Genomic DNA, 22365 nt, shown 5'->3' with positions numbered 1-22365 from the left:
GAGGCAGCACCGGGGCAGCGAGTGGCCTGGTGGTGCAGGCGGAAGCCGCGTGGGCATTCACCCCCCGAACAGAGCTGTGCCAGGGATCACTCACAGTGCTGTGCCAGGTCGGGCGCTCGCTCTGTCTCTGGTTTGTTGCCTTCCGTGTTCTCGGCGCTGCCGCCTCGGGCTGTTCAGTCGCGGCGCCGCTCGGGCGCTCCCAGGAATCTTCTTTAATGCCGGCCTGAAACCTCGAATCCTGAATAGGGCAGCTGGCCGCCTTCAGTGCGGCCCCAGCCTCCGGGATCCTGGCTGCATCCACAGCAGCCCTGGCGCCGTGTTCCCTGTTTCAAGACTCACTTTTGCAGCTAAGAATCAGTTCTTTTCCTGCTCCACACTTCAAAGCTGTTGCCTGTAAATGAGGCAGCCTCTCCTGCCGGGGGCAAAGTGGCGTTGAGCCCCCACGACCGGCCAGCAGCAGCAGTCCTCCCTTAAGAGATGGCCAGAGGAAGGTCCACAAGTTTCCCGGCTGCCTGAGGCCCAGTGGCCACCTTTTCCACCTCAGCTACTCCGCGCCAGCCGCCGCAGCCGCCGCCATCTTGAAACTCCCATGCTTTTCTTTATTTTTAAGTTTTCTACAATGAGTGTTCATAACTTTTGTAATTGGGAAATATTAGGAAAAATAAGGACTGAGCATAATTTTGGGTAATGGTGATGATTTATTGCATACCCAAGGTAGATGGAAGATATCGAAGCCAGGGGCAGGCTGGTTCCCTGTAGGAGACATTGCAGTTGAACTGCTCTGGACTGTCTTTGTGACAGTCAGTCCCCTACTGAGTGATTTCCAGCCATTTCAAGGGAGGCTTGGACGGTAGATACAAAGACCCTTGACTGCTGGGAAATTGTTCCCACTCTGATCCATCAGGAAACAGTCTCTTCGGCCCCTGACTTTTATCAAACCTCCTTCACCCTCATCTGTCACTGTGCGGTGGGCCTGCCTTGCCTGGAACAGACTAATCAACTCAGAATGCCCTGAGGGTCCCCGGAGATACAAAGGAGGGGGCTCCCAGGGAGGAGGGAGAAAGGAGATAGGGAGATGGAAAGAGGCTCATGAGGGAGGAGGCGGGAAGAGCAAATGTTCAGAGAACACCCGTTTGTTTTGCTATCATGGCAATTAATGCTGGGAAGTGACATTTTAAGGGGCCGTGGTGACAGCTTTGGTGACATTCCTGTTTGTGATCCCATGACAAATCTCTGTCTATATCTTATTTTAGCGAGTGTGGAGACAGCTCAGAGGATGGCTATCTGGGGATGCCAAGCTCCTGTCTTGGAGGCACTGCTCTCCTCTGCTTTGCCTGAGCTGAGGCGTTTAGATGCCAGGGCCAAGGTCTAGAAGACGAGGAGAGTTAAGAACCCACAGCGAAAAAGCCACAGAGCCAGGGTCTGGTCTTGGATGGTCTTACCAACTCCTTCATGCGGTGAAATTAACCAAAGCAAAAATTAACTCTCTGCCATTCTGCAATTGTCATTTGCTTGGGGGAGAAAAAAAAAAAGGGAGAGAGAGAGACAAGAAAACTCAATTCTGAATACTTTCCAGGCTGGCTAGTTCTAAGAAACCTGTTTTCCCACACAGATCTTGCCCTCTTTGTTTTCTAAGAAAATGAAAAGGAAACATTAAACTTAGATTTTACATTCTGAAAATTAGAAATAATTACTTAAATTGTGTCTAATCTTCAAGCCTGCTACATCACCCTTGACAGACAGCAACATAGTTTTGCTTGAATACTTGCAAAGAGGAGGAGTTTATGATCTCTAAGATTAAGAGGGGAAGGGACACGCAGATGTAACAAGCCGTTTGCTAAATGATGTGGGGTGCTGCAGGGTTAGATACACTGTGGCAAAATGAAGAGAGCAGTGAACTTGACTGAACCCAAGGGACCTGGCTATAAGTATAATTCCACCACCAAACTCTCTGTGTATCGTGGATAAGAGTCTTAATTTCTCTGAGCCAGAGCAAGGTTCCTTGTCACTCAAAAGGGTTCAGTTTATCATATAATGTTTATGAAGCCATTCTATAAATGTCAAATAACCATATAAAATAAAGCAGCTATTACCATTTTATACCCTTCCAAACTGTGAGCTTCTAGGGGAAAACTATTTCCTATTTGGCTTTGTATGTCTACATTAAACACAGTCTCTGGCACATAGTAGGTGCTTGTCAACATTTCCTAAAGAAGCAAACGAGAGTGTGAATGAATGAATGAATGAATGAGGGAAAGGTGTGTCAGCCTGTCACGCTCTGTGTCTGGCCATGTCTGATGAAGGCACCTAGGAGACAGAGGGGGCACCAATTACCCTTGGGGACATTTTACAATGCAGAATTCAAAAAGTGCTTTGAACAAAGAGAGGGGAGAGGCCGCTTGACATAAGAAGTCAGGGCAGTTTGGTGTTAGAAAAGTCATTTCCAAACTTTTTTTCATTTTCTGCTAGAGAACCTACATTTCAAGGATCATCTTATGTTGAAGGCCAAGGTATGAAGCACTTTAAAGCAGTCCTGCTCTGGTTAAAGCAGTTCTGCCCATTCTCTCCCATTTGCCCTTCACACAGCCCCAGAGCAACCTCAAGGTGCTGTCAAAATGGGACCTGCTGTAAGTACGTGAGTTTCCCCTGCTCTCCGAAACCTCCATCTGGAGCTCCAGGACAGCCAGGAAGAGAGAGGTGTGGCTGAAAGAATGGGGTTGTTTCCCACGTGGGGAGCAGAGGGTGAGGGATGTTTTTGGAGGAAGGATAGAGTGTCCTAAGAAAATAAGATAAAGGAGGGATCCTTTGGAAGGGCAGATTGAGCAGTTTCAAGAAAAAATATGGAGATGGTGCAACCTATGGAATATACGGTTAGGCAAAAGACACCAACAGGCTGGCAGCAGGATGGTGAGGGAAAGACATAAAGCCCTTGCTCCCGCAGACCTCATTTCCACTTCTTCCATCCACCCTCCACCCTGAATCCCTCAAATTATCTTTATCCTCCAGATTTCCAGTCCAGGAGCTGCTCCAGGAATCCAGCCCAGATCCAGTGGTCAGGCAACTGTCCCCACAGTGGGCCTCCCAGCACTTTACTAACCTCTCTGAGGGGCAGATTTCTAAACTTCAGGTTATAACCCTCTCACATACTGTGAAATCAATTCAGTAGCTCACATGGACATTTAAAATATGCCATAAAAATAATAGAAAACATCAAAGCATGCCACATATAATAAGGATATGCATTCTTTTGCAAAACTTATTTTAGAGACGTGCGCACACTCATTCATATATATGTGTGGGGCCACAGCATAAAACATATTTCTTATTGTGGTTGGTGTTCAACATTTTGGATAAACACAGCTTTAAGAGACTTAGCTTGCTAGCATCTAAGCCCATGTCCTACCTCTCCTGTTCAAATAAATGAACAGGATTAATGCACATTGTGTTATCTACAGAACATGCCTGGGTTTCAGAAACAGACAAAGTTAGGTTCAAATTCTAGCTTCATTACTTGTAGCAGTATAACACTGAAATAATCTCTAAATTTTGATCAGGATAATACCTTCTTTATGGGGCAGATGGGAAGATTCAACAAATTGTTGATTTGAAAATACTAAACAAGATTTGTCCAGTGCAGAGAAGGCATAAAGAGTCCATGTAGAGGTTGCCAGACTGTGGAGACACTAAGATATTCATCTATCCCTTCATTCATTTATCCATTCCTCCATCTACTGACCTGACACATATTTATTAATATCTATTATGTGCCAGGCAATGTATTAGATACAGAATGAACCAAACAGACCTGGTACCTAATCTCATGGAACTCTCAGTCGGTCTAGTAAGATAACTCAAATATTTAATAAATAAATTCAAATAACAAAAAGTACTATTGAAACAAACAGGAGAGTTGAAAAAGGACAAAAGAGGAGAACCCATGTAGAGAAAAGAGCTTTATCTGACAAAGTGACTTTTAAGCTGAGACCAGAATAATAAGAAGTCAGTCATACCATGACAGAAAAGGGAAGAAAAGAGGGGATTTTTTTTTTCCGGGCAAAATAATCATGGCCTATGCAAAGGGCCTGTGTTAGAAGGAATTTAGCATGTTTGAAGAGCAGAGAGGTAGCCATTGTGGCTGGAGCATAGGAGTCAAGTGCAGTTAGAACTCTGGGAATGTTTTAAACATGAGACTATTATGACCAGAGTGACTGCTACAGATGAAGTGCTGTGTGGAGAATGCATAAGGGGTGTAAGCATGGAAGCAGGTGACTAGTAAAAAGACAGTGAGGACACGGTGTTTGTAGGGATGCCAGAAAGACTGAAGTGGCTTGAAGAGGGATGGATGGGCACACGGTGGGAGGACAGGGGTGAAGCTGAGGGGTCTGGAAACTTAGGCTGGAGCCTCTGTATGAAGGCGCTTGACTGCCAAGATAACAGTGTTGAATGAGGTGTTGACTGTGAAAGAGCTCTGAAAATTCATAAAGCATTACACAAAGATGACATTTACATGACATTCACAGGGGGTGTCAGCAGAGTGAGTTAATTCACAACTTCTCAGTTTCTGACACCCTAGACTGATTCTGTTGACACCAAACATGAGCTCCTTACACCTTTGGGGACCACTCAAAACACTCCAAAACAATGGGATCTCCCTGTCCCTAAATCCCTTCTGACAATTTCAAAGCTCAGAATTACTATGTGGCAGCTTCCTGCGTCAGAGAACAATGTTAATTATTTGTGGGGTTTATTTGTTTGTTGTTTATTTCCAGATTTCTGGGTCAAGCAAGCTCATGTCATTATGCTTTAGCTATCTCTGGGATTTCAAGAGTACTGTACCTTCCCAAAGATCATAAATCTCAGTATGGTATACTGCATTAAAATCCCACCTCTGCCCCTTACCACAACAGCTCTCCTGCTAGTATTTTAACCTAACTCAGCCACTTTCCAGCTGTGTGACCTTGAACAAGTTGCTTCAGTCCTCTTCTCTACAGAGTGGGGCGATACTAGTACATATCTCATAGGGTCATTGTGAGGTGTAAATGACATGGTTCATGGAAACTTCCCAAAGGAGTACTAGAACATCAGCTGTCGTCGTCAGCAGCAGCAGCAGCAGCAGCAACAGCAGCAATAGTTTCCTAGCCAACACCTCCAACCATCTTCCACTCAGGGTTAATTATAAATGGCTTAATGAGGTGACGTGTGAGAAAGCAGCTGGCTTATAGATATACAGTGAAAGCCCCTTCTTCCTCACCCTCTCAACAAGCATCCCACTCACTCTGAGACTTCTTGGACTGCAATTCTGAGCAACAGCAAGATTCAGCCTACTAGTCCCAAGTCAGAGAGACTACGACCGCTTCCCATCTATCGCCATGGGCCACTGCTGGTATGTGATGCTATTTCTCTTTCCTTCCTCTCCCCTAGATTCTGAACTGAGGCAGGAGAGCAGAGCCTTTATTCTGCATCACTTCACCAAAAGAAGCATTACTCAGGGTACTGATGGGGACTGACTTTTGACAAAAAAAGGAATTCGAATCAATGTTAATTTTTAAAAAATCAAAAGAGAAAACTGCACATGTAAAATGATGGCAACTATATGCTTAAAGACCAGAAGGACCCATGACGATAGTCAATGTGATAGGGTTGTTTGTGTAGATCTGTATGGGAGATCATATGTAGTCCCTCTTGAAAGTATAAAATAGATTTCTAAAGCAAATACATACAGCAGTATTTACCAAAATTACAAATGCGTGTACCCTTTGATTCTGCTTTTGGCAACATATCTGTCCTACAGAAGTATCTCACATTTTTTATTTTCTTATACTTTGCAAGAGTATCTCTCTTCCTATCTACCTAGCTATATATACAAGAATGTTTGTTGATTCATGGTAATTACAGAAAATTAAGATAATGGCCAACAACAGGGGTAGGTAAAGTAAGTTTTTGGTATGGTGGGTATGTTCACATTATGTGATTCTATACAGCCTTTTGTATACTGTATACAAAAGATATAGTAGGTATGCATGGCTGACTTCAAAAGATATTTTTCAAACATTGTTTAGTAAACTATCAAATTGTTGCAAAATGATATATGTGGGTAAGATGATCCCATTAGTATATACCTAGAGGTATGTGTGTGTATGTATGTGTGTGTGTGTGTATACATACAAGTAGATAGATACACACACACACACATATGTGTATATATACACAAACATATATCCTTCTTAGTATATGTACATTGTGTAATTGGGAAATGCTGAAAAATGTAAATCAAATTAGTACCGAGGATTATCCTTTGGGTCCTGTCAGTGGGAAAGAATCAGGGTAAGACTTGTAATTGTTGCTTTATGCAACTTAGACTTCATTTTTCTTTCTCTCTCTCTCTCCTTCCTTTCTCCCTCCCTCCTTCCCTGTTCTGTCTGTCCCTCTTCTTCCTTCTTTCCTTCCTTCCTACTATTACAAAGAGCATGTATTTCTTTCATAATAATAAAACAAAATTAAGAAAACCCAATATCCATTTATCTAGTTCCTACCTCATTCCTCGATAAAGAAATGAATTCGTTTTTCAATTTCCTTGTACTTCTATGCACACCATTCAAAAAAGGGAAACATAAATTTAAAGAGGAATAAGGAGAATCAGAATTAAAATGTATTATTGAGTTTCTGTTATGCACCAAACAGCACTAAGCGGTCACATATTGGCATGAATTCTCAGCCACTTGCTAAGGTGACATCATGGGTGATATTCACAACACCTGAAAACTTCTAAGTCACAGGCACTAAGTAGCCAGAAAAGATGCAAACATACTGCCAGAGTAGTGTCCCAAAGCCACACTGTTGCTGGATAGTGGGAAGTTCAGGAGGCTCCTTGGGGAGTCCCTGTCTGTTGGACAGACAGCAGGAGGATGCTGGGGGGTCAGGGCAGTGAACAACTTATCAACCAGCACAGAAGGAATTCTGATATTTAAGAAAGGGTATGGCCACACCAGTGTGTATCAGCTGACCATGACCCCTGCTCAGTACACTACTCTTGAGGCCTGGGACCTCAAACTATTGTTGCTTTATAATAAAACTTTCTCCCTCCAACCTCCAAACTCTCCTCTCTATTACTTGGTGGTCCAGGGTAAAAAGCAGGTTGAGACAGCTCAAGTATGATGAAGCAGTGTAAATTTAAAGGCAATTCTAAGTATAAAATGTGCAGGTGGGATTAGCCCTTGGCACTATAATTTCAAAGTGCTATGTGATCACTTTTATATGGACTGCCTGGCCTTTGAATGCTTGCCCATTCTTACAAAACTCATGACTATGCCCAGGTCACCCCACAACAGAGACATGTTATGGTCCTCTCCCAAGAGGTAAAGACATGGAGACACAGAGTGGCTGAGATCGGCACGAGGCCACACTGCCAGTGAGCTGGCGGTGGAATCCAAGTCCAAGTCCACTGGCCTCCACTCTACGAGGCTCTTATTTTTCAGGCACCCACCACTTACTCTCTGTACAGCTTCTGTTCTGTGCTTTTCAATGCTAGTGTTGGCCTTTCAGAGAATAAGAGCCTGGCTTTGTTGTTGCTTGAAAAGATTCTGCTTCAAGAAAACACAAGGGGAAGAGTCATCTGTAAGCCACTATGGGGTGGTAGGTCTGGATGTACTCAGGCTCTAGAGCAACCAGTTGGGGAGAGGAGGCCATGAGCACCTTCCTCTACTTTTCAGGAGCAGCCTGTGCACCCTCTGGATCCAGCACAACTCTACCCGCTGTGTTGTCTCAGTCATGCATTCGTCAGTCACCTACTCCCCATCTTTGAGATTAACTCAGAGAGGGTTTGCGGGCAGGTGAAATGTACAGTACCTGAAATTGCAAGGCTGCATTCTCTTCAAGAAGTACCAACTCTCCATGAAACAGGGCCTCACTGCAATGCCCTGTGGCCTGTTCTGAGCATGAACAACAGCCATCTAGAACAGGTTCTTTCTGGCCAGTAGTCTTGGCTGGAATCTGGGTCCCTACCTCGGCTCTGCCACATCCTCACTGTGTGGCACAGAGAGATGATGGCCTCTATTCAAGCTTTGCCTTCATTTTCTATCCCTCCCCAACCATGTTCCACAAGTTATCTCCCAGGAAGATTTCTGTAATGTTCTTTAAGGGCAGAGGTCCTGCTTTCCTCACCTCTATCCCAGGGTCTGTCTCAGTGTCTGGCACAGTGTAAGCACTTGGAAGGCTGATGGTCTGTATGACAATAACAGCAATGTATAGGGAACATTGTGTACCAGACACTTTGCGTGTGTTACCTCATTTAAGGTCCCCGACTGCTCTGCAAGGGTGCATACTAGCATCATGCCACTTTGGTGGGAGAGGAGTAGGTGACTTGTGTAAGGTCACAGCACTAGTAATAGTGGATGAGAAAATTGGTATCTACATCGTTCTGCCTCCTGACTGCAGATTGTTTATCAACAGTATGTACTTCCTTCCAGCTTGGGGAAGGATGGAAGGAAGGAAGGAAGGAAAGAAGCAAAGGAGGGAAGGATGGATGGAGGGAAGGAGGTCCAATATGAGCCAGCAATAACTGCAAACAACAAACATGATCCCAAGCTGCATCAACAGAAGCATAACATCTGGCAAGAGGGAGTTAAAAGCCCCGTTTTCCTTAGCACCAGAGTGACTACTTTGATGAAAAAGAGTGTTGGCTCAGGTGTTACACTCCAGGATGTGAAAAATTAGAATCTCCATCTGGAGGACAGTGACCAGGATTGTGAAATATCTGAAAAATATATCTTGTGAGTCTAACTGAAGAAACTGCAGTTGTTTATGTAGGTTGATTTCTAGAAGTAACAGGGTGCATTTTCCTTCTTTCAAATTTTCTGAGAGCTGCCTTAGAGAAGGAAGGTCAGATCACTTTCTTTGGGGACATGAAGGACTAGTGACACAGATTTTAACTCAGTATAAGAAAAAACCTTCTAAAAGGGGAGGGGAGGGGGAAAGGGAGAAGGACTAATGAGGAATTGGTTAATGGACACAAAGAATGATTGAATAGTGTAATGCTGAATAAGCTAACTAGACTGATCTAATCACCACACATTCTACACAATTATTGAAAACCAGTGTTGTACCCCACATGTATATATAATTTAAAAAAAATGAAAAAAACCTTCTAATAGTCAGTACTGTCTGGAAATGGGATGGGTTCTCTTTTAAGGAGTGAGAAGGCTGTCAAGGGAAGTAATCAAGAAACACTGGAGGGATGTTGGGCTGCATATCTTTGATGCCCCTCAAAACTCAACTCCAGAAGCACTGATGCTCTCTCTCTCTCTTTTTTTTTTTCCTCCTGTCACTTCTGAAGGACCTGAGAAGACAAACTCTGACAACCCAGCAAAGTGGTTGGACATAAATATAAAATGGCTTATCCCAGAAGATACAGCCTGTGTCCCCACCTGCCTCATGTGCCTCTCCCCAGCTCCCCAAAATGCCCCCTGGAAGATGCAATGCAGCAGGGAGGACTCACCTTTCTTCTCAAAGTCCACCTTGTCTTCCCCTGGCCGTCCCAGACTATCCAGGGTGTGGGTCATCTGGCTGCCAAACTCGTCCTCGCGGGAGACATGGTTGGCCCGCCGGGGCAGGTCCTCATCTTCCTCATAGTCATAGTCGTCCAGGATGGGGGTCTCCCGGATGGGCGCACCAATGACAGAATTGTGGGTCTGCAGCCGGGAGGCACGGAAGCTCTCCCGCGCCTGGGGACCCAGCAGCACCGATGGGATGTAGTGGATCTCGTGAGTGGCTTCCGTGCTTGCGCTCTTCTGGGGGATGCGGCGACGTTTCTGCCAGCGCCGCTGGGCATACAGTGCCACAGTGAACACCAGCAGCAGCAGCAGCAGCGCGATGAGACCACCCTGGAGCAGGAAGGAAGGAGGACAGCAAATGGGCTGTTGTTCTTTGGACGATAGGCCCCACCTGTCCATCACACTCAACCCATGTCTCTGGGTTTGTTTCATAGAGTCTCAGGGACAAACAGCCATGGCTTTGAAGCCAGAGAGACACTGTTTCCAAACCTGGCTTTTTCACCAACAAACTATGTGACCTTGGGCAAACTGCTTGACTTCTCCAAATCTAATTTTCACAGGCATAAAGGATGAGGAAGAACCCAGGCCTTTCATGCTTCATAAGGTTGGCATGAGGAGCAAATAAGATAGATGATGGTCATGTCAGAGCTAAATGTTGGGAAGAGTTGGGGCTGTGGCTTCCACAAGGGATGTCTGAATCCGGTTTCTGCCTCCCATGAGCTGAGTGACCCAGTACAGTTGCTCACACTGTCTCAGCGTTGTTTCCTCATCTCTAGTCTGAGCTCCCTGAGGCCTCAAGAGACAGTAGCCTTTCTTCCATCCTGCTGCAAATGTAAGATGGCATTTTTAAATCAAACTTCATTTCTGCATCGTCTATATTTTCTTCATTTTCAAAAACACTAGTCTCTTAATCTCCGATTCTCAGCAAGGGGCTGGGACGAACTGGGTGCTTAATAAATATTCCTTGAATGAATGAATGAATGAATGAAAATGAACCATTTTAGCACTTGTTTAATCAGAAATTTAAGGTAGGGCCAGCCCTGTGGCTCACTCAGGAGAGTGCGGTGCTGGGAGCGCAGTGGTGCTGGGAGCGCTGAGGCCGCGGGTTCGGATCCTATATAGGGATGGCTGGTGCACTCAATGGCTAAGCGCGGTGCGGATGACACCAAGCCAAAGGTTAAGATCCCCTTACCAGTCACAAAAAAAAAAAAAAAAAGCAAGAAATTTAAGGTAAAATGAAGTTTATTTTTCTTTAATACACCCAACTCCTAAATGTTTGTCTGAATATTACATATTGATGTGAAATAAGCTAATGTGTTTATATATAATGTGTTAATGTGAACATATCTCACATGATTCATGCGATTCATGAAGTATTCTGGTCTGTGAGTTCCTTAAGGTCAGGGGTACTTCCAAAACATGTCTGTATGCTCCACGGCACCTGCCAAGGGCTTGGAGTGGAAGTACTGTATTCTCTTGACCTTTTTCCTCATTTGCTCTGAGCCAGAGGCACCTCTGATAGGTAGGCTCTTATCAGTTATCTCTCTTTTCTTCAATTTATATTGTGCTTCATGTCTGGGAGATTGGAAGCCACTTTGTTGAGTCCCTGCTGTGTAATCCCCAGAATTGGGAAGGATCACACTAGTTATATCGGGGGAGAAGGTGAGGCTCAGAAAAATCAAGAGACTCAGAAACTCAGACAGTGAGTAGCAGAGCAAGATCTGAGCGTCATTTTTGTGTTTATTTTGTTTTGTTTTGTTTTTTAATTCTAAAGCCTATATTCTTTCAACTCTACCTATGTGGTTGGCTACTTCTCCGTGATTCCAATCTGATCGAAGGCAAGGACAATGTCTGATAACTACCTGTGCAGCAAATAACAAAGATGACAGATGTGAACCTTGCATACATTATCTTGGGGGGAAAGGTGACTGCTGTTAAGGATACCTATTTAGGCCAAGAAGAACACTATTCACTAAAATCCTGCTGGCTACATTGATATTAGAAAGATGTCATGTACTTCCTGCAAGGCCCACAGCTTACCAAGCTGGAATTTGTCACCTCCACTGGGAGTAGGAAGTGGGGGCCAGAAGGCTGAGTCGTGGGCAGGTATGCAGGTATGGCTGTTAACACTGGAGCAGGGGCCAAAGCCCTGCCTTTACTCAAGAAGTGAGCTTCTTCGGGATCCCAGGAAGGTTTTACTGGATGTCAGAATTTAAAAACAACTACACAAATAAAACAAAGCTATAAGTACTCACATATGTATTTATGTATACATGTGTATGTATAGTCTGTCAAATGTGCGTGTGTATATATAGTTTATCACCTCTGGAGCGCTAGAAGAACAAGAGCAGATCATTTTTGCCTCTATAGAACATACAATTGTGAGTGCTCTGTGTTTACAAGTTATGGTATTGCTTGTCTGTTTTTGTTGTTGTTGCTGCTCTTGTTGTTATTGTTTTGTATCAGAAATAAGGAAGGAGATACAGGGAGGAAAGGAAGAGGGGTGAGAAGGAGAAAGATAATAGAAAAGAAGAGGAAAGAGAGAAAAGGATTGAGCAAAATACTAACCCTTGATAAACACCACAGCTGACCTTTTCCTTACAACTTTTATGTAATGCTATTTTATTTCATCTTCAAGACAAGGCTAAGTGATGGGAATATAAACGAGGCAAAGGTGGTTCAGAGAGGTTAAGTAACTTGCTCAAAGTCACACAGTCAGGATTTAATCCCAGGTCTAGCTGGGTTCCACAGACCAGGAAGTGGTGGAGCTCTGACCAGACCCCAGGTCTCCACTGCACAGCCATGGGCTATTGGACAGCCAGAGAGTAGGGATGATCACCAACCGAAGCGGGGCAGAGGGAAAGAGGGAAAGGAGGTGAGAGTGCATGAAGAGGACACAAGCCTGATCGTGATCGGGCACAGTCTGAGGCTGCCCTCCAGGGAAGTTTTTCATTCTTGCCCACTGATGCCCTTGGGGGCATCTCCTTGTCTGACTCAGCCCTGTGGTTGTTTGATCCTGTTATCAGATTCCAAGACCAACGCTGACCTGGGAAAGAGGAGGCCTAACCAACTTCAACTCATCCATTGTGACCACTACTGCCCTTTCCTTCTCCCCCCGCATCTCAACAACCCATCCCTTGTAGCCCCTGCAGTCCTGGATAGGCTCATAAATCCAAACCAGGAGCTCGTGAAAGTCAGGAAGCCCCATCCTTTGCCTCAAGAGACTTCCAGCAGTATTTGGCAGAGTGGTTAAGAACTGGCCTCAGACTGACATGGTTTTAGTCCAGGTTCTACTTAGACACTGTGTCCTTGACTGGGTCATTTTATCTTTCACAGCCCTGCTTTTCTCATGGGTTAAACAAGGCAATATTCAATATTAAACAAGGGCCACCTCATTGGGTCATTATGAGGGTTAAATAGGATGCTTATATAGTACTTACTATAGTAATGGGCACAAGGTAACTACTCACAGATTGCTAGGCAACGGTACTGTCAAAAGCATTTGGCAAGTGTACACTTAATGTTGAATGCACAAAGGAATGAGTGAATGAATGAATGAATGAATGACTTGACCTTCTGCCCTAGAATGTCTATTCTGCAAACTATGCCTTGGGTCCTCAAACCCTTTTTCATCTGGACCAAACACTTGATATACACTCTTTTGATTACTTTTACAACTATTTGTGTTAGACATTGTAGTCCTATGTTAAGTTAGTAAACTGAGGCACAGAGACAGGAGATCATCTGCTCAAGGTAGTGCAGCTAAAATTCAAAGTAAATGCAGAATGACTTCAAAACTGTGGGTGGAAAGCAGCAGGAGTAGCAAAGACCTAATTAGCCCTTACCCAGCCTCACTTATGCCCAGTCAAATTACCTAGGCAATTTCAGGTGCAGATTTCCCAGCATAGGAACATTCTAGAAGGAGGTGGCAGAGGGACCCCCTGTTTTGGCAGGCACTGAGATTTAGGGTCCCTTTAGCTCAGTGACCTGCCGATTCTTTAGCCCCTGGCCTCGCTGTTTGATTTGAGCCCAGGCCAGTGGCTCTGGTCTCCCTGCCCCTGTCCTCACTCCCCAGCCTGCGCTGAGCTCAGCTCCCACCCACTCCAGCTGAGTTGCTGACCATGTGGCTTCCATTAAAGATGGAATTTCATTGTAAGAACTTAGCCACAGCATAATTCTAGTGTTCAGGGGCTCATTGTGCCACTGACTACTGAAACAGACCTCTCAGGCTGGGCTTATAAAGGGCTCGGGGGCCTCACCCAAGGCACTGTAGCAGCTAGGGTGATGTCACAAGCACAACTCCAACCAGCCCCTCCTCCTTCACCCTGAGAATGAACAAATGGAGATGGGAACAGTTTCAGAGCACTCAGGACAAAGGTTCTGAATTCAGAATTACTCACTGTGTGACTTTGGAATGTCCACATCCTCTTATGGATCCTCAGTTTACTCATCTATAAATTGGACTTGGCCACTACTTGTAAAAATATATCACACAGAGCAGCAAAGACTGGAGGTCACAAAGACTTGGGTATAGTCTCACGCTACCACATATAAGCTAGGAGACCTTGCTCAAAGGCCTTAATTTCTCTGAATCACAATTTTCTCATCTAGAAAATTGAGTCAAAACTTCCTTATTCAGGGAAGTGATATGTAATACATATGGAGTACTTTGCTCAATGTCTGGCACCTAGTAAACCTGTGATACCGGAAAATTCCCATTCATGGTACCCAAAGAGTTGCTGTGCAAGTCAATTCTGAAAATGGCTACAACCTCCCTTACAAACCAAGAGTACCATGCCCAACAAAGGAGCCCATGAGAACCGTTTGGCTGTCTCCGTCCTGGTGGAACATTCCACACAAAGAAAGCAGGTAAGGGACTCAGAATGAAGAACCTATGCTCTGTGTCAACCTGCGCTGGTACAGATGGCAGCGCTGGCCCATCCCATGGGGCTGTCCTCCCACTTCTTTCTTGGCTTCCTTCAGCAATGGTGAGCAAGCAGAAAAGCAGGAGCAATCAATTGGGGTGAGGCAGAGCCCCCCCCCCACCTGTGAGTACATACGATGTGCAAACGCAGGCCCTGGGAGCACGGAACACGCTTCAGGGCAGAGGACAGCTGCGGAGGGAGGAAAAGACGTAGGGAGAAGCCTGTGGATTTTTAGCAAGCAAGTTAAGAAGAGGCCAAGGGGCCAAGGGGTGGCAAGCCGAGGACCTGCCAAATCTGATTTGGGCTGGGCTCAGTCCAGGGCAGCCCAGGACAAACAAGGTTGGAGACACGGCTACATGTCCCAGAAAATAAGAATGCCAGACTCTTAGGGGTTTTTTTGTTTGTTTGTTTTTGTTTGTTTGGTTTTTTTGGCAGGGGTGGAGATTGTACAGGTCTGTATAGACTCTTAGTTAGGGGTTTTTTGGTGTGTGGGAGATTGTACAGATCTGGGGGTGATTCCTTATACCTTCTCCTTATGGATCTGAGAATTTCACTAAGCTGTCAGGCAGGAAGTGGGGAACAGATGAAAGGTAAAACATGCTCCCATGTTCCCATCCCTTCTGGAACCTTCCCCACTACAAGTCTCTCTAGGCAGGATCAGCCTACTCCTCTTGGTCTATAATGACAGTGAGTCTCAGATTCCGTAATGAATCCAGACAAGGGTGAGGATAGGAGATGCCCAGAGCAAAGGGGCATAATGGGAAAACCTGTGTCCAGGGGCATTTAAGCCAGTGTGTAATTCCCCACTTCTCTGCTTGCTGTTGGCTGTGACAAGCTGGTTGAGATATTTCACCTCCTTGGGCTGCAACAGGATTCCTTTAATATGAGGCTGATTGTTTGCAATGTGAAGAATTATGCTAAGGATTAAAAGAGACAATAAAAGGTCTAGATAAAGGGTCCGCCACCGCGAAAGTCAACAGATACCTGCCTCATTCTTTCAGCTTCTCTATTCCTCTGTACCACACTAAATCCTTTCACCCTCGACCGCCTTGCTTAAATCCCTTTCCTGGCTCCCCAGGGCCCTCAGGATAATGTCCAGACTTCCTAGCCTGGCATCCAAGGCCCTTTGTGACTGAGTCCCTGCTGCTTTCCTTCTCATGCCTCAGCTCCCCACAAGCTTCATCTGTCTTACCCGCCAGACCATGTCCTGCAGCCATGCTGAGCAGTGAGCATTACTCTAAAGTGTGACACTCCCTCTTCTGCCCTTGCTGCTCCCTCAGCCCAGAGAAATCTCTCACTGACTCCACCCAGAATCTCAGAAGGTGGCCTTATTTGGAAACAGGGTGTTTGCAGATGTAATTAGTTAAGATGAGGTCCTATTGGATTTGGATGGGCCCTAAATCCAATGACTGGTGTCCTTAAGAAGAGGAGAGGACACACACACACACACACACACACACACACACATGCCCGCACACACGCTGGGAAGAAGGTCTCGTGGAGATGGAGTGATGCATTTATAAGCCTGTGACTGCTAGCCACCACCAGAACCTGGTAGAGATTTTCCCTTGGAGCCTCCAGAAGGATCACACCCTCCTGACATCTTGATTTTGGACTTTTGGTCTCCTGGACTGTGAGAGAATAAATATCTTTTGTTCCAGGCCACCCAGTTTGTAGCAATTTGTTAGGGAAGCCTCAGGAAACTAACACACTCCCATTCACCGGTTCATCTCCACACACCCAGCCGTCCGTGCTTGGTAACCCCTTCCTCAAAGCATCTCTGCCTCTTCATGTTGGGGTGGGGTGTCCTCTTTTCCCTGGCATTCCACATGGTTATCCTTACCCAGCTGTGCGCTGTGATCCAATCATCTGGTCAACCATTTTCCCTCTCCTTGTTCTGAGCTGTCATTCAACTCTACCAATTACTCAGCATTAGATGCAGGGCTTGGCCCAGAGAAGTTGCTTAATAAACATCCAGACACCTAAAATCTCGGGCTGACTTGCCAGAGGAATGCAAATACAAGCCTTCGTATTAGCTCTGACCCCAGCATCCACAGGGCCCTGATCAAACCTCATACATCTCTGCTTTTATCTCAGTGCTAGGCTTCTACTGGTTTGCTTATATACACAATATCAAAAACTAAAAAATGCATAAAAGATAAAAACTAAAAAAGCACCCCCGAACCACCCCACTGAGAGAGTCTTCTGAAAAGTCAAACTTAGGATGCTATTCAGCTGGGCCTCATTTTAATGTATTTTTTTTTTTTTTAATGTTAAAATATCCAGGCATGGGAGAAAGAGCCAGAGAAAGGAAAGAAAGGGATAATGTGAGAAATGCTTTATTTGACAATGTGTCATTCGGAAACTGATTATTTCTGTCTCCGGCCTTTTTAATATTCCCCCACAATGGCCAAGCCGCAAGGGGATTTGGTATTCTAAGGCTGGATTTATAATACTCTGTGCAGCAGTGATAAGAACACGGGCCTTTAATCCTCAGAGCTGTGAACATGCATATTCGCCCAAGTAATGTCCTTCTCTTCTTGCCACTTGTTTCTGGTCCCTGGCAGCCAATCCCATGATGACTGAGGACTGGGGACCCACTGTGTGCTCTTTTAGCCATTTGCTGGGTGATAGAGCCAGCAGGGAAGGGGGCCGCGGTTCCCAGTTCTCTGAGAAGACTCCTTTCAGGCCTCAGTTTGTTTAAGGGGGCAGGATTATTAGAAAATAGTCCAAACCCTTAGTGTTACAGATTAAGAAACTGAGACTCAAAGAATGGGAGTGACTTCACCAAGATCATAGAAGATCCTAAAATGGTTTTGGAGCCAGAATATGCATCCAATACCCTCCAAAGTTGCTAAGAAAACATGTGAATCCTGACAATTTGAACTGTAAAATGACTTCCACAACCTATTTTTCCTCAACTCTATGGCTGTACTATGTCCCAGTTTTCATTGCCTTGCATCATGATAATTTTATTTATTTTCTTTTTTTTTTTCTTTTCTGTATTCCTGTTTTCTTTTTTTTTTTCTTTTAATTGAAACGTAAGAGATGGGACATGTCTGTGGGGTTCAGCATTGATTATCAATACCTGTGTGCAACATATGTTGCTGAAATCAGGGTAATTAGTATATTCAGCCTTACACAATGTAATCATTTTTTGTGACCCTTTACCAAATTCTCACTAACCATGCCCCCCTTCTTTCCCACCCCTGGTGACCTCACTTCTGTTCTCTCCTTTTGAAAGTTCAATGAATTATCATCATGGTAATTTCAATACCCGTTGAATGATCTCCCAGGCTTTATTCCCCCTTTTCCACTATTCTCACTCTGTCATCCTTACCATAACTAAGGCACGACTAGAAACAGATCCCCTCCCATTGACTAAGCCGAGTCCGGCAGTTTGACAGTTCAAGTTCTTTTCAACCAGGCCTCCTCCTTTGTGGATAATCGAGAGCTACCCTTCTCAAAATGTGTGCTTCACTCATCCATGCAACCAAACCTACTGAGTTTCTAGTAAAGAGCAGGGATGGTGCTAAGTATCCAACCATATTGGAACTCACAGATCCTGATGAATGTCCTGAGATTTTGCCCGAGCTATTTCCTTTCCCTGGAATGTTGCCCTCATTTTTATTCTCACCCCCACATCTGTATGTCCAAACAGCACCCAAATTTCACTGCTATCTTCAGTGTAATCTCTTTTGTGAATTCTCCTAGGCTCTTCCCCTCTCCTTGTGCAGAAGCAATCTCTTTATTCTCTGCAGTGCCACAGTGATTCATCACTTAACACTCACTTAAGGAACTTTAGCAATTTCTACCTTGTATTTGAGTTACTGATGCTCTTCATTTAGCTCTCCTACATGTTATGTCAGATTGTTATACCCATTATACTAATGGAAAAATTGAGGTTCAGAAGAGAACCTTCCTTGAGATCACACAACTAGGTGGCAAGTATATAGGATAAGGTCTCCCAATGGGGGAAATTTCCAGTAACTTCAGACTGTCTCTCTAGAACTTGGAATGTTCACTGGACCTTGAGGGAATGTCCACTGGACCTTGAGGGAATGTTGGAGAATGAGAATGAGATGATAAAAAGATCAGAAACTTATTGCGATGGCATGGCCGTTCTTTAGGCATTGAGGATCCAGAGGTGGTTTTGTTTGTTTGTTTGTTTATAAGCAATAGGGTGGCAAAGTCAGCTGTATAACTTGGAAAGATCACATTGGATGTGGTGGAAAGACTGGAAACACGGAGACCATTGAGCTAGCTTTTAACAATAGTCTAGGACAGTCGTTCCCAACTTGGGGCAATCTTGTCCCCCAGAAAACACTTAGCTATAGAGACATTTTTGGCTGTCATGCATGACTTGGGGAAGAGTGCTACTGGCATCTAGTGGGTGGAGGCCAACGTATCTGTAAATACCCTACATGCATAAAACAGCCAAGTGCAATAAGAAATTATCCAGTAAATGTCAATAGTGTGGAGATTGAGAATTCCTGGTCTAAGAGAGAGATGAAGAGACCTGGAACTAGTGCAGTTAAAATGAGTAGCCAGCTACCGCATGGTAGATATAAGACATACAGAACAGGATGGGAAGACTTGTGTTTGATTGGCAGCAGGAAGAGAAGAAAGTGCCAACAATGACATTGAGGTCTAGATTCTGTCACCAGACTAGAGAGAAACCTATCTACATCTTAATATTTTCCAGGGTAGACTCCCAAAAGTTTACACAAGATCCCAGCACATAATCACATGAAGAGACATGTTTACATGTGCAAACAATTAGGAAAAGATAAATGTGAGACAGAAAAAAGATTTTCATATATATGTAAGTATTCACATCTGTAAAAATATACTCACATCTTTATATGTCTATAGTTAACTATATTTATCTCTTTGCCTCTGGACAGCCATAGGGTGACCTATTTAAGGAAATCTCCTTATAGAAAATGAAATATATTTTTCTTTTAAACAAGCCATCCACTTACCAGGTATCTACTGGAGACACTATTTTATTTCTGAACATAATGTCAAGGCAATAAAGTAAAAACACAGTGGTTCTTTGGAATGTATTCATCTCCTACCCACCACCCCTCCAGTTCAACATTCCCTAACCATCTTTAGATCAGACCAGAGTAGGGGTCAAATCCTGGGAGCTTATTCAGAATACTACAGAAATTTATCAAGGAGACAGCTAATAAACACTTGGACACCAGTGCTTGCCCATGAGTAAGACAGACATGAGTTTGAGTCATGTCTGCACTACCTTTTAGTTGTAGGTCTTTGGGTAAGTTATTCTAGTTTCATCAGTTTTCTCATCTGTCAGTTGGGTTATTAGTACCTAACTGAGAAAGTCTTGGAAGGATTAAATGAGATTTCATTACAGAATATAACACATAATGGCTTGCAAGTAGTGGGTCTTAGAAAATATTAGCATCCTTATTATTAAGGCAAGATCTTGTTTCTTAGAAAAATTAGATGCAAAGTAGCGGTGAAGCCACTATTTCCCCTTCACTATAGTATAAGTTATTCTCTGTACAGTTTCCCAACTGCCTTCTTCCCACAGCTTCTAAATTCTATGACCTTCATCACTTTCCTTCCTCTCTTTGGGATAAGAAGGTAAGACTGGGTGGTTTCTAACAGTCATTCCAGCTCTAAAATTCTAGAAGATTAGAAGACAAAGACAAACTTCAAAGCATTTTTGAACAGATGAAATACACACACTCTCTTGACATCCTGCCTGGTATTCCAGGTATAGACACATATATTGCGCCCATTAACCATCCTGTACCCCTCACAGCATCACATGCCACTGTGCTTTTGCTTATGCTGCTCCTGCAGCCTGAAATGCCTTCTCCCCACTTTTTTGTCTAGTCCTTTAAGCCTCAGCTCTTGGGCCATGAGTTCTCTGAACCCTGCTTTCTCTGGCTGGATTAAGCACCCATCTGTTAGAACCTGTGTGACTCATGCTTCCTTCTTCCAGGGCATGCAGCAAGGTGCAGCACAGTTTGACTACCCTCCCGTCATATTCACTGTCCCTGGAGGACATTATTAATCAACTCTGTGTTCCCAGGACCTAGCTTAGACTCTGACACCAATAAGACCTCATTATGTATTTGTTGTATTTCTACACTGAGAAGCTATGAAGAGAAAGACAGGGTTTTATTTACTTGTGCACAAATTTGAATGTGCAGGGCACAGAATAGATCTTCAATTACTTGTTGAAAGAAAGAATGAATGAATCCATTATCAATGCCTCTCTGAAGGTATGTGACTGAAATACACCCACATCTGTCTGGCAATTCTCCATCTGTAAGTAAGAGAGGGCTGATGGTAATTCACATAAGCCATTTAGTACAATCTGTATCCCTCTCCATATCCTCAGGTGGCCTCTCAAGTTCTGTATGAAATTCCACTCCGAAGCATGGATGAATGGAGAGAGTGGAAGAAACTATCATAGAGAGGATCAATTGTCCCCCTGTTCTCTGAGTCATAGAGATAAACAGTTGAGCTGGTGACTAAGGAGGAGCTTTGCCCTCATTCATTGATTTACTCATTTGCCAGGTTAAGGGCACGCCTGGAAACAGGCAGTCCTAGGTTCGAATTTTTACTCTGCCACTTACCACTGATGCAACCTTGGGAAATTCTCTCTGTGATGCTGTTTCAATGATTCTAACATGAGAAAAATACCATTCACCAAAAAATGGCTGTTGTGAGGATTAGATAAAATGATGTATGTAAAATATATCTCACAGCCCTTGACCTATAGATAACATTTGATACATGGTAGTCACTGGCCTCATTGTCACTACTGTTACTGTTACATCCTGAACGTGTGCCATATTTTCTGCTTGGATTTAGGAATACACAAATACACCCTCGAAGAACTCGCAGTCAGTTTGAGGAAATAGATAAGTAAGCAGATAATTACCACAATGCACAGTTCAATAAGCTCTATGCCAGAGGGAAACAGTAAGGAGCAAAGAGTTTCTCACAGCTTCCAAGTGCAAATCATAGAAGAAGTGGGAATAAAAACAAGTTCCTTGCTGTTCCAATTAAGTCAAGTTTGAAGGAAGAAGTGGAGCTGCCCACCTGATCAAGTATGCTCACACACAAAATGGGACAGAAAGACAGGACAACTGACTAAATAGCATAGCGGATGATGGTGCAGGCTCTGGACATGATGACCCTGGGTTCAAGGACCAGTGCTGAGGTCAATGCATTTTTCTGACCTTCAGCTTTCTCATCTGAAAGTTGAGGACAGCAGCCTTCACTGAGTGAAAGTATTTTGATAATAAAATGAATAAATGCACAAAGGTGACCCAAGGTAGTGTCCAGAACACAGCCAGTGCTCAAGAAATGATTTAGAAAATTCAGGCAGAGGAAAAACACACTGAAAAAGAAATCAGAAAACTTAAGTCCTAGCCCTTGATTTGCCCCCGTAAAATATAAACCAAAGAAGTTTGCAGAAAGCTCACAGGTCCATAAATACACATTTTTTGTTTGTTTATTTTTAACAAGGTGGCCACATAAGCTGAATGATCTAGGCATTCTTAACTTCATTTAACAGATGGGGAAAGTAAGCCTACAAGGGGTGACTTTGCCCAAGACTGCAAAGTCAATTAGTGGCAGGACACACATCTGGTTCCACAATCCAAAACCTATCTTCTGCATGCTGCTATAACAATCCTGAAACTCTCAGTGTGTCTGGAGATTTGGCAAGCCTACATCTACCATTCACAGTGTACCATTCTCTGGGAATGTGCTGCAGATTCACAGGGTCCATGAAACATTCCCAATACTGTGCCAACCTCAAAACATTGGGCCAACAAGAGAGACTTCTGAGGTGGGAAGAAGGTCTAAGACTGAAGAGGGAGGTTAAGCCACTGAGAGCT

General features: G+C 44.1%; 1 protein-coding gene across 3 annotated transcripts in view; it reads right to left on the bottom strand.

Moving 5' to 3' along the window:
• Positions 1-22365, bottom strand: part of ASTN2 (astrotactin 2) — a 902747-nt gene that overhangs the window by 705770 nt on the left and 174612 nt on the right. For all 3 annotated transcript variants that reach the window (XM_063082086.1, XM_063082087.1, XM_063082088.1), the window contains exon 3: positions 9494-9878. In XM_063082086.1, coding sequence (XP_062938156.1) covers positions 9494-9878 — 385 coding nt within the window. The remainder of the gene's footprint in view (positions 1-9493; positions 9879-22365) is intronic.

Source organism: Cynocephalus volans, chromosome 17, assembly GCF_027409185.1.
Source record: "Cynocephalus volans isolate mCynVol1 chromosome 17, mCynVol1.pri, whole genome shotgun sequence".
NCBI classification, from domain to species: domain Eukaryota; kingdom Metazoa; phylum Chordata; class Mammalia; order Dermoptera; family Cynocephalidae; genus Cynocephalus; species Cynocephalus volans.
The sequence above is the reverse complement of the archived record's forward strand: the minus strand, read 5'-3'. Positions and strand labels throughout refer to the sequence as shown.